General features: G+C 36.7%; 1 protein-coding gene across 3 annotated transcripts in view; it reads left to right on the plus strand.

The window, feature by feature from the left end:
- Positions 1 to 14,237, plus strand: part of Iftap (intraflagellar transport associated protein) — a 58,588-nt gene extending 44,351 nt beyond the window's left edge. For all 3 annotated transcript variants that reach the window (XM_046456226.2, XM_046456250.2, XM_046456231.2), the window contains exons 6-7: positions 7,721 to 7,860; positions 14,004 to 14,237. In XM_046456226.2, coding sequence (XP_046312182.1) covers positions 7,721 to 7,860; positions 14,004 to 14,153 — 290 coding nt within the window. In that variant the 3' untranslated portion in view covers positions 14,154 to 14,237. The remainder of the gene's footprint in view (positions 1 to 7,720; positions 7,861 to 14,003) is intronic.
- The last annotated feature ends 1,038 nt before the right edge of the window (positions 14,238 to 15,275 follow it).

A 15,275-nucleotide genomic window follows, 5' to 3' on the forward strand; every position in this document is an offset into this window, starting at 1 on the left:
CCAATATAGCCAGCAATTCCAATTTAATCTTGTAAATTAGCCTTTTAACCTTTTCCTTTTATTGTTGCATCTTTTTCTTTACACATTTTCAAGTTGCATCTTTTAATTACCAGATTTATTCCTTTCTTCATAAAATGAAATATAAACATCTCACTAGTATGATTTTTCCAGAAAGCAGATAATAGGCAGTCTTGCATTTGTATATAAAGGTTACTGAAGCTAAACCAAGTCTCAGTGGACTTGAACAAACTGGTCAAGACCCTCCCACATGTAAAATAATGTTCAAAGCCCCTGCTGAAAATCGATCCAGGCTTCAATGATTTATTCTAATTACCCAAAAGACTACCAGGTCATCACAATTTTCATACAATCTGGGTCACTTGAAAGGAAAAAAGAAATTAAATAGTTTGTGCCAAGGTGAATTTTAGTTTGGGCCTAATTTGTATTACACTTCAGGAATGTGAGCAGAAGGCAAATATTTATATCAGATGGGAAATGTGACATTTTAAATAGGCAAGTTGCTTGTATAATTTTGGCAGCTGGGAAGTTTACTGATTAGATTCTGTTGTTATTGTTAAGCAACAGACTTGCCTGGGGCAACAAGAAAGTGAGTTGCATATTGTTTTTCTACCATTGATTTTATTTGTTCACCTTATTCATTCTCATAAATATTCTCTAAGATTCAGGAAGGAGATTCTTTCTCAATATTTGGATTAGCATTTTGGCAGCCCAGGTGGAGAGAGTGGAGACAGTTTTTCAGAGGAACCAACTTTGTGCAGTGGTATTGAGCAGTTGTCTGAGGGTGACATTTGCCAGGATGCTAGGTGCCCTGTGTTTATTTGACATCAAGTTAACCAGTTTTTCTCCTTCAAATTTAAGGTAAGGTAGTTAGCCTGGTGACTGTCATGCCTCAGATACAATAGCTCAAACTGTTCTCCAGCAAAATTATAATTTGGAATAGCTGTTAGTTGTTATGCTGAGGCCATTAAAGTAGGAAGACTCTTCTGTTCATTGTTATGATTATGATTATTTTTGCCTCTGTAGTTGATTCTACCTCTTTTCTGGCTGAGTGCAGATGGCTCAAGAGATTATTTTTTTGAGGGCCAGTTGTCAAAATCATGCTTTCTTCTATAGGTCTCTTGGCCAGTGGGTGGATTTATATGGTGGCTAATTGTGTGGAATGAAACAGGCACTGATTACTGCTCAGTCATTGGCAGTAATTTTTTATTTTTAAGTTCTCTAGTACTTCTAATCATTTTTAGTCAATAAAGGGTGAGTACATACAATTTTAAAAAATTCCTTAGTTATCTGCAACTTTAACTGAAAAGGTCGGGCGAACATCGGAGGAATAGACCACCAAGAGACTGTCTCATGCAACAGCAAAGGGTTTATTGGGGGTCCAGCATGCTGGGGCTCAGAGCTCGCTTCGGAGGAGTGGAGAGCCAAGATCCCCGAGAACAGCTTGAGCAGAGCTTATATACGTTCTTTGGAAAGGGCAGGGACTTCATATACAGCATAACAAATCATCACACGCCGCGGGAAAATCAAACAACAACTCTTAACTATGATTAGTACATTCATTGGCGGGAACAAGTCGGGTAGGGGTGATTGGTCAGCACAAAGAAGGGTATACATTCGAACTGATTGGCTTAAGTCCTGAGATGTGTACGTGCTGGACTGCACGGTTTCTTTCCGGGAGGGTGGGTTGTTTTTACAGAACAGCCAGATGGTCAGGGGAGATTTCAACATACATTCCATTGGCTTCTCCGGGAGTTGTTTTTAACTGCCACATGAATTTTAGGTTCCAAATGCAACTTAACAGAACTTAAAAACTTTTCAGAACTTGAAACAAATCTTATCCTTTACATTTCAATTTCTTTAACCTTTCATAATCAATTTTGGGCAACCTATGAATGACCAGGATTCTTATTCAACAAATATTTAAGAAGTACAGCTGGTCCGAAACATAATGAAGAATGAAAGATAACAGATTCCCGCCCTTATAATTCACAATTCATTGGAAGAATTAGGCACTTATCATGTAATCACAAATATATGATTATAGATTGTTCTAGATCTCATGAAAGCATAGGGCAGGGGAACTTTAGTTTGTCTAAGGTATCAGAAAAAGCTCTCTGAAAGCCTAAGATCCAAAGGATGAGTAACCATGAACTAGATATGTAGGTAGGTGAGGGTAGGAGAGAGAGGAAAGTGTAGGAGCAGCATGTGTAGAGGTCCTAAGCTAGGAGAAAAGGGCACATTTCAGCCAACTTAAAATTTAGACATTTTTTTATTTAGAACTGTTAGAGATCATTCTTTCATGGCCTTTCATTCTTTCATGTTAGAGAACATTCTCTGATGGCTGGTCCTGTATTGGAGAATCTGCCTTAGTTGTCTGATGTCTGTTCCAGGCATCAGCATTTGGAAAGCTCCCCAAGTGATTCTAAGGTGCAGTTACAGCAGGGAATCATCTCTAGATGGGAGTCTGGGGGTGTTTCTCTTGGAGTCCCCATTTATGGAATGTGGGGGTATGAAGCTACACCTGGGTGCCAGCTGTGCAGACCTTCTCTTAGTGGGGAGTAATCAAATGTCTAGGCTTGAAAGGAAGGCCTGCTAACAGAGCCCAATTTTAACTGTAGACAAGCCCAGTTTTCAAAATCAGCTCTGCCAGTAAGTTAGAAAGTTCATACTTTGATTTTTATTATTCTAACTCCCGCATACATTTATCTTTGTACTTGTACGATAGATGGTTATGATTTACTATTGCTGTCAAATGCCCCATTCATGAAGTAAGTCTTCCCTATTTTTCCCTAACTTCTACTTGGATGAGCAGTAATTTTCTTCTGCACTTCTACTTTCCTTTGTTCTGTATCTTTTTTTTTCCTTTGCAAAGTGTGTTTTAGGTTGCTTGTAAGCAGCATAAGGTTTATATAAATGCATTTATGTAAACACACATATATACATATACACATATATTCTAAATCTATATTTAATCAGAATGTGTTAGTTCACTTATATTTAATGTAGTGAAATTATTTAGATTTAAATCTATTATCTTGCTATTGGGAAACTTGCCTTGCAATGTGGGAACTGTTGGGAAACCCTGAGATCTATAGGTCAAGTGTGTTGATAGTTGCACTGATGTTGCAAAAGCACTGATTGGTGGAGAAGCTGGTACCTTAATGTCAATTAAGGTAGTTGCACCAAAACATACTAGTAGTTATAAATAATTTGTTATAAATTTATAGTCAAAACAAATGCCAATTTCCATTGAAAATTCCCTTGATGAAGTAGTAAAAATTCCTCTTTTTTCTAAATCTTGGTTCTCTGAAAGCCTGAGATGATTTGTAATGATTTATGTGCTGAAATAGCAAATTCCCACAAAGCACTTCTGCTGCATATGGAGATACACTGGTTGTCGTATAGAAAAATACAAGTGATTAAGTGGTATGCTAAACTAGTTTTTCCCTTTCATGAATCACCATTTTTACTTGAAAGAATGACTGACACACAAACTATAGTTCTGCAAAATGAGTGATGTGAGTCTGTATCTTTAAGGAAAGCAACTGATAGTATTCATTGCTAATGACAAAATTGGCAATAGATCAAGTGAAATTAAAATTTTAGAAAACTTATATCCAGTACTGTGAGCTTGATGGCTTCTCAATATTTGAAAGCTTTTTTGGTAAAAATGCTGATATAAACTAATGTGATTTTTATTCTGCATAATGAAGTATGTCAACATTTGGAAGATCTGCATAACACAGTGAATCAATATTTTCCAAGTAAGCAATTCATGATGTAACAAAATTTTACATAGAGGAAATAACCATCAACTTGTGAGATAGACCAATGGATTTTAATGACCAATGTGAAAAATTTAACAATATGGTTTCAGATTTTTTTTGCCCAAACTAACCTTTAAAAAAACCCTATCATTTGTCACCTTCTGGTGTAGTAATAAAAAATATTAATAATCATATAAAAAAGACAAGATAATTTTTCCCTTTCCAACTACTCATCAGTGTAAGAGTAGATCTTCGTTTACTTTAACTGAAACAGGATATTTTAAAAACTGAAGAAACAAATATAGAATTCAGCTTTCTTCCTTAAGCCAAACATTAAATAGATTTGAAAAAAAAATAACACTTGTCACTATTTTCTTTGTTTTGGGAAAATATGTTTTTCATGAAAATATTTGAATATGTAAATAGGATTAATTTTAATGATTCATTAAATAGTATTGGAATGTTTGTGAGCTTTAAAGTAGTATTCTGATTAAATATAGATTTAGAATATATGTGTATATATAACCCATATATACAAAAGCTCTTCGGGATCTTAAATAATTTTTAAGAACCACTGAAGTAGACTTTCCTAGCTGGCAGCTATGTGTTGAGGGACGGCTAATGCATTTCTTAAACATATTCCTTTTGGATGTAGAAGTCTGAACTTTCAGGAACTATCAGCTATTTTACATGGTAACTGTTACAGTTTGGATATGAAGTGTCCCCCAAAGATTCATATATTGATATATTCATATATTGCAACAATGCTCAGGGTGCAATTTTAGCGAATTGATGGGATCCTGAGGGCTCTGACTTCATCAGTGGATTAATCAATCTTCAGATAGCTCAATGGACTGCTGGGATGGGGTAGAAGCTGTAGGCAGGTGGGCATGTTGGGGGAAGCAGGCCATGGGGTGTACCCTTGAGGACTATGTTTTATCGCCAGCCCTTCTTTTGTTCTCTTCTCTGCTTCCTGGCTGCCATCAGTTGGGCAGATTTTCTCTGCTAGGGCCTTTTGCCATGATGTTCTGCCTCACTTTGGGTCCAAAGCAGAACTGACCAGGCCCTGAAACCTCTGGAACCAGGAGCCAGAATAAATCTTTCCTCCTCAAAGTAGTTTTCCTCAGATGTTTGTCATAGTGATGAAGAGTTAACATTAGTAGCAAATGAACAGATTGGTTAATTTTATAAATATGCTGGGCAGATTAAATGTTATTGCAGTCTGAATTAGATTGGTGAGTTTTTAATATATCAGATTACATGGATAATAACCTTTGACTTGCTGATCATTGACTAAAATCAATAGACAAATGACATGAATAGATAGTTCATAAATATTAGAAATTCTTCAGTCTGCCCACCAAATTCTTCATTCTTAAGATGAGATTAAAATGTTCCAATCAGTCTTGCCATTCATTTCTTGAAGTTGCCCTGTGGCTCATATCAGCCAAAACAGTGACATTTAGTTAGGATAAAAATGAGGCTTTGGATGTTTTAAGAGATAATAGTTAGGATTGGGTTAAGTCTCTTAAAACACTTCAGTTTTAGAAAGTTTTACAAGGAATTTCAGAAATCCTATTCACCACCATCAGTGAATACAATAATTTTTCCTCCTGAGAGAATATGGGCTTGTGCATAAATAACATATAACATGTACCCTGCTGGGCTGTTTTTGTTCATGTCATTTTACCCTTTTGTAAATCTGTCATCTTCAGAGTTAGAGACATTCAATTTTGTTCTTGATTATTCTGACTGATTTTAAATGTGAAAGAATTATCTTGTAATAATCTTTCATTTTTGAGGGAAAATCTACAAAATCCTATTGGCAGGTCGACTCTTGATCCTTTCTGTTCAGTTTAAAAGCTGATCCATAGGGAATGCATCTCCTGTCTCCAGGTATTGGTTGTGAATTCACTACGCAGAAGGTACTGTGTTAGGCACCAATAGATATGCATTGGTGCATTTCCCTTTACACTGAAGAAACGAATGACAGAAATTTAACATGTGGAGCATACAGTCTTGTTGTTTTGAAAGAATTGTTCCCATGGCAGTAGAACTGTTGTGAAACAAATTTTGTTGAAAATCCTACCTTCTTGCAAATAGATTGGGGAAGTGAAGAGTTTTAGTAAAGCGAGTACAGCTGTGTCCTCCTCACAGCACTGTTTGTCATTCAGAACAATGATCTTAAATAGCCTTGGAAACACGATTGATTTTGATTTCACATTTGAACTGATGCTGCACTGGCAGCTAATGGGTCCAGGAGATATTGGTTTTCACATTAAGAGATCTGGACTTTCTCTTTCTTGTCTTGTTGTGGCAGGCCCTACCCAGGCTTGGATCAGTCCTAGGCCACTCCACAAGGAGCTCAGTGAGGGAATTTAGCTCTTAACTCATAAACAGGTACCTTACAGTGCCAGTCTGTCAGCCAGCCATATTGGATTTAAACATTACTTCTCTGTGTATACTCTGCTATATAACCAAGATAATGTGCTACAGTAGTGACATTTCTTGACCCTGAGTTTAAGTGTATAATTTGATCAAGTTAAATAAAACATGTAATGAAAATGCTTATTTTTAGAAGTTCATGATTGACATCATGGGCTAAAATATGAGCTCGTGGATAGACTGCTTGGCTCTGCTCTTTGTTGCTGTGGAATCTCGAGTAAGGTTATTCAGTGCTCAGAGCTCATTGATTGCAATACAGGAAATAACTGAGCAATTGGGAGGATTAGCTGTATTAATGCATATAAAGTGCTGGGCATGTAAGTGTTGGCTGGTATCATTGTTTTTATTTCTGCTAATGAGTGAGATCATATTCTAAGATTTCAAAAACTGATCATAGCAGAGCTACCCTTGTCACCATCTCCCCACTGCAATTCTCAGTTTCCAGACTATGTCCCAAGAATTTATGAGGATATTTTTGTGAGGGTGATATCTACTGTGGTGAGAGACGCATTTCAAATATTAATTTCAGTTTTTGAGGATCAGTACCTGCTCAGTTATCTCCTTATATGTGCTGCCATTGGCAACAGCCAAGGCAAGCCTGTTGGTAATTAATCAGTTCCACTGAGAACTTAATTAGCAGCTTCATTAGGATCATCCTCGAGTAGCAAGCAGCAGAATCCTGAGCCAGCTGCAAATTCCTGGCTAGCTCTGGCTAGCCCCTCTGGCCTGATGGAAATTCAGACTGAGGAAGAAACCTGTTGTGCTTCGATTTGTTTGTCTTCCTTCAAGAAGGCTGTGGAATATCATTGGTTGTCTGTGATGTATTCATGAACTATGTGAAGATAAGGGAACATATCCATTTATAATGAATTGGCCAGAAAACCAAGATTGGTTATTGAATTCTTGTGTTTGGGCTGAGCAAGCAGGAAACAGGTTGTTGTTTGCGAGTGTTGAAAATGAGACCATGCATTTTGAATATGATAGAGTACTTCATTTTTCTGCTGAAAGTTTAAAGTACTTCCCTTCTAGCATCATTGTTTTGTAATATATATATATATATATATATATATATATATATATATATTTGAAATATTGCTGTATTGTTACAGGATGAAATCAACACTCCATTTTCTTTTTCTTTACCCCTAAGGAAAATATGGGAAAATGAGACAAAAGTAGCATCTTCCTTGTTTTCCTGTAGAAGTAGAAATTGGGCTAGGAGTGAAAGGCACAGTCAAGGTACTCCAGAACCAGCATTTCTGCCAAACCCTTTGGATGGATTGTAACTTTGCAACAGTAACATAAAAATAAATGCATCAGCATCCTATTTTACAGAAAGGGTATCCCTGGAGTCAGTTTCTCAAATGAAATGGGCCTGTTTTGCATGGGCATGTCTAACTCACTTTTTTGACTCTTCTAAGGTTTTTAGATGACTTCGGTAAATTATGGACTTGGCAGAGATCAATTGAAACCTTTGTATCCAACAGATTTCCTGCTGCTTCCAGGACAAGTGGAAGAGGATGTGAACACCAGTGTTTGTTCTTTCATTCCTTCTGTGGACAAGCCTCTCGCTGCTGAGGGGAAGCCAAAGCCCACTGTTAAGGGAACAGAGAAGCAAGCAGAGGAGGTACTGCACAGGGAATTCATTTCAATACAGCCTGGATTTTGTAATTTGTCCTTTTTATACCCATGTGCTTTTGTATTTTTCTCAGGTTTGGGAAAATTTAGAATTGAAGTAGTTTAATTGATCTCTCTCACTTTTATATATCTCTAATGTGTATATTTCTTTTTAAACCCATAGAACACTTTTGTTTTTATGTGGAAACTATTTTTGTTAAATGCTGTATGTAAGGCTATAGAACAGTACCACCTAGGGATCACGCATTAGAAGGAACAGACAATTTCTTATCTCTGTTAGTCTGAACTGGCCATGTTTCTTATTATCATTATTTCTAAGGTACTGTGAACCTTTTGTATTAGTTAAGGTCAGGTTAGGCTGCTATCACAGAGAATCCCAATAATAATTTAATGGGAAGTAGAAGTTTATTTCTCTCATTTGACAGTCTGTAGAGGCTCTTAAAGTAACCAGGTGGCATCATCAAGGACCCAGTTTCTTTCTCTCTGGATGTCCACTACCCCTTGGGAAAATGTCCTCTTCTGCATGTCCTCCTCTGAATCAGGTCACCTTTATAAATGCAGGGGCAGGAGATGGGAGCTTGGGAGCAAGGCTGAGGACCCAGGGCCCTTCGTTGGTGCTCACATTCCTTTGTCAAACACTTAGTTGCATCTTCATGTCTAGCCACCGAGGAGCCTGGGAAATGTCATCTAAACATATGCATCAAACACAGGGAAGAATCGAATCTCTGCTCTACATTTACTTTCCCAAATGTAAAACTTGGAGGTCATCTTTTGCTATTATTTTGTGACTCTTCTATGCATTTAGCAAATGTGCAGCAGTAGAAGTTGATGATGGTGCAGGGAAGTGACCTTTCTCACCCTTCTTGCTCTAAGGTAAAGGGAATTAGGCACAAGACCTTGCTAAGGGCTCTTCATTGTTATTTTCTAATAAAACCCCTAGGACAACTCTTGATTATTTTAATTGTTCAGGTACTTGTCACTAGAAGACATTCTGTTATTGAATTACTCATTCCATTAGAAATAATCCACACATTTCAGTTTTAGATTGCTCTTTTTCTCATAGTATTTTTGTTCACTGACATCACAAAAGTATACCCCAGGATGCTTGAAGGCTTATATTAAACTCCCAAATTGGTTACCAGAGAAATCGATTGGGACAGCCACTTTTCAATATGCTTTTTGAATTACAGATTGCTTTCTCTGAGTTGTAAGGAGCTAAAATTGCAAGGTTATTTCTAGCAGAAACCTGTTTCTTTTGAAGACCCATTTATGTTCTTGACTTCAGTTGCAACTATACAAGTTATTAGACTGGCTAGTGGACATGGAACCTGATACTTTATAAGAATTTGATTATACCTAGGTGCAATTATAGAATATACATATTGTAGGACTATTATAAAAGTTGTCATAAAGTGTTTTCAGTTAATGGGTTAAAAAAAGCTTAATGTTCTCTGAGATCTATCCAATAGCCAGTGAAATACAAATTAAAACTGTCTAAATGTATTTTAAACCTGAATATAAATTTCTAATTTTACAGAAAATATAAACATTTTTTAACATTGGAATCAAAATGATATGAAAAGTTTTTGTGTTGGCAAACTTCTCAGCCATGAATGAATGACTTTTGGTATCTTTTGAATATCCAGACTAATATTTTGGTTGGAATTTTTATTTCTAATCATTACTTTTTTGAGAAGCTTTCCACAACTGTCTAGATTCACAATATTACACTATCTGTTTCTTGGTTTAATAGCATTAATCTTATTTTAAAGCATCTAATGTCAGTAAAAGAACATAATCATTAGTTTCCAGAAATATGTCTTGTAAGGGCCTACCAGAAGGCCATTTGGGGGCTGGAAATGGTACTTGCTTTCTGTGACTTCAGTCTGCAAAGATGAACATTTGTCCTGAATGTCCTGCCTTCCTCTTACTTGCCTATTAAGAGCCCATCAACTTTCTGATATGGATTGGGTCTTTTTAAAAATTTCCCCTTTTTTATTATGGTTTTATACGCATGTATTTTCCTCTTAGAGTTCAACATTTTCCAAGAACTTTCCTCTTCTTATTTGTAAATAACTTCTTGCTGTGGTTGCTCTATTTTGAGGAATCTTGGAAGTTTTGAATACCTTTATAGAGCAAAATGAATTCACATTGGAAAGAGGAAAAACTGTAGAAGCCATAGAAGAAGTCACAGAAGAAACTTGAGCTGTGTTTTAGTAGGAGATCTCCTATTTTGCCAACTGTGAAGAGAGTTTATTTACCATATTATTTTGTACACTTGCCTACAGCTAAATGCTGCCATTATTGACTTGAGCATTAGTTCTGTTTTCTTTAATTTGCCTATGTGGTACTATGAATGAAAATGTGTCTAACAGTGTCTCTGTTAGAATAAGTCACATGAGTAATTTAAAGGAAACTTGGGGTTTTCTAATAGTGCACAAATTCTATTTTCTGAGAGGCTACAAAAAGATTTCAATTAGATTTGAAATTAGACATCTGAAATCCATACATTCCTCTCAGCTCCTTGGGCAAAAATAACAAGTTAATAACTTAATTCACAAGGTTTTTTTTTTGTTGTTTGTTTGTTTAGCAGCAGGGGAGTTAGTGTTCTACTGAACAAATTCTTCTTTGAAATAAATCAGAATTTCTGTTTGGAATTGAAGACCTTGGAGTCTTAATAGTTTAGAACCCTAAAATGAACCCAGCTTAGAAGAAGAGAATTCTTGGAGTGCACTTCAGCACCCACAAGTTGAAACACAGAAATAGAAATCCAACCTTGGTGTATTTTAAAAGCTATCACTTGGGAGGTCACAGTGATGTTTTCTGAACTGCAGTCCTCCTTTGAATCACATATGTGTCCCTTGTCTTGGAGGAATGTAAATTCACTCAAGCATGTTTTCATAGGCTTATTAAATTCAAATGCAAAAGGTCAGAATGAGTGTTGATCTTGGTACCATACAAGACAGGCAATAAATATTTATGGAGTGAACAAATAACATGGTTGGGGTCATTTTCTCCTTTCTTCTTTCTCGATTCATCCCCTTCAACTTGCAAACGTGTTCAAATCTCTCTCATCCTCAACAAACCGGAACAGAACAAGGAAAAGCAACCTTCCCTTCCCCTTGGACCTCTCTTTGGTTACTGTGTATTTATATTTGTTTTCTCTCTCCCTCTCTCTCTTCTTCTGTCCCCACCCCCACAATTTCAGAAGCATTAGGTTCTACTGGTTGATCTTTCTTCCTTTCCACTCATTCAGTATGGTGCACAATGTGCTTGATCTCCATCACCTGCCTGGATGTTATCAGAATGGAGAAACCAATTACTTCACAATGATCCCATTGAGTGGACACTTGCAATCTTTATTTTAATGGATCTCTGTACTGTGACACCACTGATCTTCCCCTGATGCTCCTGTTTCACTCGTTCTTACTTCCTTGTTCTCTGACTGTGTACTTCTCTGATTGTTCTTTGCCTCCTTTGGGTTTTTTTTCCCCATCCATCCTTAATGAATTGGTGTTCCCCAGGGTTCCTGCTCAGTGTGGTTTTTCCTACGCTACATACTTGGGTGCATTTTCATATTAAATCACTACCTGTTATGGTTCCAAATCAGTATCTCTAGCTTTAGGCCTTTTTTTTCCTGAGCCTTAGGTTTGTATATTTAAGTGATCTCTATCTGGCTTCTTTCAGGTACCTTGAGTTCAACATGTTAACCACTGAACTCATCTTTACCTGCTTCCCTTCCTGTACTCTTCTCCCTTCAGCCATTTCCATATCTAGTCAGTCATCAAGCACTGCTAATTTTACTTTCTAAGTATTTTTTCGATCTTTGCTACCCTTGCCCTGTTCTCATTATTTCTTGCCTGGATGGCTTCAGCAGGATCTCAGTAGCCTTCCATCTCATGCCCCTCAGATCTACCCTCTGTTTAACCTTCACAGTGAGCTGTGTTGATACAATCTCCAAGAAGGTAGGGCATCTTTCTTTTTTGTACTCCAGCTCCTATTTTATTGTGGGCACTCAGTAGACAGTTGAATAAATGAAGGAGTTTAGCTGAAATGCATAGAGGACCAAGTGTCTGCCCTGTTTTAAAAAGAAAATCCTTCGGGGACTTTCCATCTTCTCTATGATGACTTGGCATTACTGCCATCTCTTGCCACTTTTTTACAGCTTATAGTGTGACAATGCTGAACTCCTTTCAGATGCAGGAATGTGCAATTCTGCATCTTATTTTTAATCCTGCATCACATTTCCCCTGCAAAGCTGTTTCCTCTCAGCCTTGTTACCTTGTACACCCCTTCTAGCAGTCTCAGCTTCCTTTCCAATCCCCTCCAACCTGGTCTGGGGAAGTGGCCATTCTCTGTCTCCGTCACCTCTTATTTATACCATTTGTGCTTACCACATTTTATTATAGTGATTGTTTATGTATTTGTCTCATTTGTCTGTGATTTCATGCAAGTCTTCATATTTGTAATCTCAGCACCTTACGCAATGCCTAGAATTTAAAGGAACAGAGTTTGTGGAAAGAATGGAAAATAGCTGAATGATTGCAAGAGACCATTCCTCGAACATTTTGACTCTGGGGTAAACTGGCCATGTGGAATTATATCCCCTAAATGGTTTAAAATATCTGGAGTATCATATTTGGCCTTTGCAAATGTGAAATTATTATATCTTTGGTTTCTTGCCTTTCTATTTCAGTATTTAACAGACTACCCAGGAAAATAATTTAACAATATCAGTTGTTAAAAATTCTTAGTTTCTAAGTGAAGAAATTATATATTAAAGTATCTTTTTTATACCCAAAAGTTTATTATAAATGAATAATCTTCACACTGGCATTTTAAAAATGAGTTTATAGCCTGGCATAATGGCGCATGCCTGTAATCTCAGTGGCTTGGGAGGCTAAGCTAAGGCAGGAGTATCACAAGTTCAAGCTAGTCAATGGCAGCTCTTGCCATTACTTTTGTCAGGAAAGCATGCGGGTACTTTCTAATAAAAAGGAAATGACTCAGCCAATGGAATTTGTTCTCTTGTTGCTTTACTAAGAAAGGATGGTAAATGGCTGGTTGTTTGCTCTTAGCACTGCATACCTAACTACAAAACATGCCAAACAGATAGCAGAAATCTACTTTTTTTGATTTCTTTTTCACCTGGGGTAGCAGTGTATAGTTTCTGAGCAGTATGCTCCATTTTTACAAACACTGCAAAAGCTACTCAATGAAATCATCTTCCATGCAAGAATATTTAAAGCAGACTATAGTTTCAGGATATATATTTTTTTCATTCTTGCATGAACCATAGTGTTCAGTAGCACTGTACATATAGAGTTAGATAGAGGTGCAGGTTGATTTCATTGTATCACATACATCATTTGGAGGTTTTTTTAGGGCATGATATAATGAGATGTAGGCATTCTTTTTCTGTTTATTAGAAAATATGCTTTGTATTTATTTTCCTTTAGAAAATCTTAAAGACTCACAAGTTTTGAATAAATAGATAAAATTTGTTTTATCTCTTTGCAGCTACTCTGACTTTACATAAACTGTTATTTTTTTTAAATTATTGGTAGAAAAAATGGGATTCTGAGCTTTTCAATTTAAGATAATGCTGTGTGTTTTCATAGCTATTGTTATTAGCTAGGTATTATGGGTATTATCTGAAGAATGATAATAAGGGTAGTCTGTTTTTATCTTTGAAAATTGTGTCTTATTAATATGGGTCTTTTTAGTAAACGGTGAAAATGTACTTAAGGTTGGTCTAATCTTAAGGCATATTTTCTCGCATTTTAATGTGACTCCTGTTTTTCCCACGTGTGTCTCTATCCCTGTCACTACAAATGGTAAAAAATGTAATGAATGTGTGCTGGGGAGACTTTCTGATTCTTGCCTTGGGCAGAATTAGTTAATGATATTCATTCAGATACAGCATGGTACAAATGGGGCATATTAAGAGTCCTAAATTAAGTCCTGAATAATTGAATTTATTTCTTTACTTAAAAACAGCTTAATTAGATGAGAATGTTGATGTCTAAAAAATGTTTAATTAATTATTAGTAGGGAGTTTGTGTTTTCACTTTATCTTCATTTACAATAATTATATTATTAATGTTTTTTCTTCCTTTGTTACCTTTATAGATATTTGGTGATGAAGTCCAGCCCTTCTCACTTGATGAAGAATTTGATTATGACAACGTGGCTCTAACCCCTAAGTTCACTGCTGCGGAGATGGAGACCATCAGAGAGCTGTTGAAGCAAGAGAGAAAGAATACCAACACAGACCTATGACTGATTTACCAAAGCATCTCTGTTTTTTTTGTTTTGTTTTTAGTTCTTCAAGCAGTATCAGAGTAAATGATAAGCTAGCCATAATTCCCTTTGTGGAAATCTTTACGTGTGCCTTCATTTTTCAGAGTTATCTGTCAGTTAGGAGAGAGGGCAACTGACCAGAGAGCTGAGGAGGTGGCCTTGTCCTGTCATATTGTTGCACCCTGTGACTCCTGGGGATGGAGAGGGAAATGGGGACAGGAAGTAAGAATTACCTAAGGGATTATTGATGAGAGCACAGCACAGGGTGCTGCACAAGGGTTAAAGTGAGAAGTGCAGACAGGAGAGCTCCTTTCTGGGTGAAGGACAGTCACACCTGGGAAACATGTTGTAATACATAGAGGAAAAGTGCTCACAGAGGTCAGAGATGGTGGCATCAGTGTGTGCGTTGAGAGAGCTATCTTCTGGAATTGATTGGGCTTCGCAGAAAAAGAAGGCTTCTGAGAATTGATTATATGTCATATATAGAATTCTCCAATTTGTTATTAGTGTTAAACCATGTGTGACAGTTACAAAGTACAAGGAATGATTTCTGTATCCAGAATCTTTTAAATTTGAAAAGGCAAGACAACTAGAGAATGTTGGAACATTGGAATGCAAATTACGCAGACCACCCACCAATGCATCAAGGAAAAGAGGGGTGAAGACCCAGAACAAGGAGGAATAATATGCATGAAGTAATTTTTAATGTTGAAGGAATCGGTAACAAATCAAATGTAATTAGTCTTTATTGGTTTTCTTGCCTCTTTTAAATAGATTTTGTTTTTTAAAGTAGTTTTAGGTTTACAGCAAAATTGAGGAAGAAATTAAGAGCATTCCCATATTATTCCCTGCCTGCTCCCTCCCTGACTATCAGCATCCCACACCACTGAGTACATGAGTACATTTGTTTTGATCTGATTTTTTTTCCTATTGCTTTTCTTCTCTTTTTTCCCTTGTGATAAGAACACTTAACATGAGATCTACTCTCTTAAAATTTTAGGTGCACGATATTGTGAAAGCCAATCCTATACAGTGGGTGTCTAGAACTTACTTATTCATGTGTAACTAGAGGTTTATATGATGGAATAGCATCTCCCTGTT

The sequence above is a fragment of the Marmota monax genome, unplaced genomic scaffold (genome assembly GCF_021218885.2).
Source record: "Marmota monax isolate L192 unplaced genomic scaffold, Marmota_monax_Labrador192_F-V1.1 WCK01_AAM20220418_F8-fsc00047, whole genome shotgun sequence".
In the NCBI taxonomy this organism is placed as follows: Eukaryota; Metazoa; Chordata; class Mammalia; order Rodentia; family Sciuridae; genus Marmota; species Marmota monax.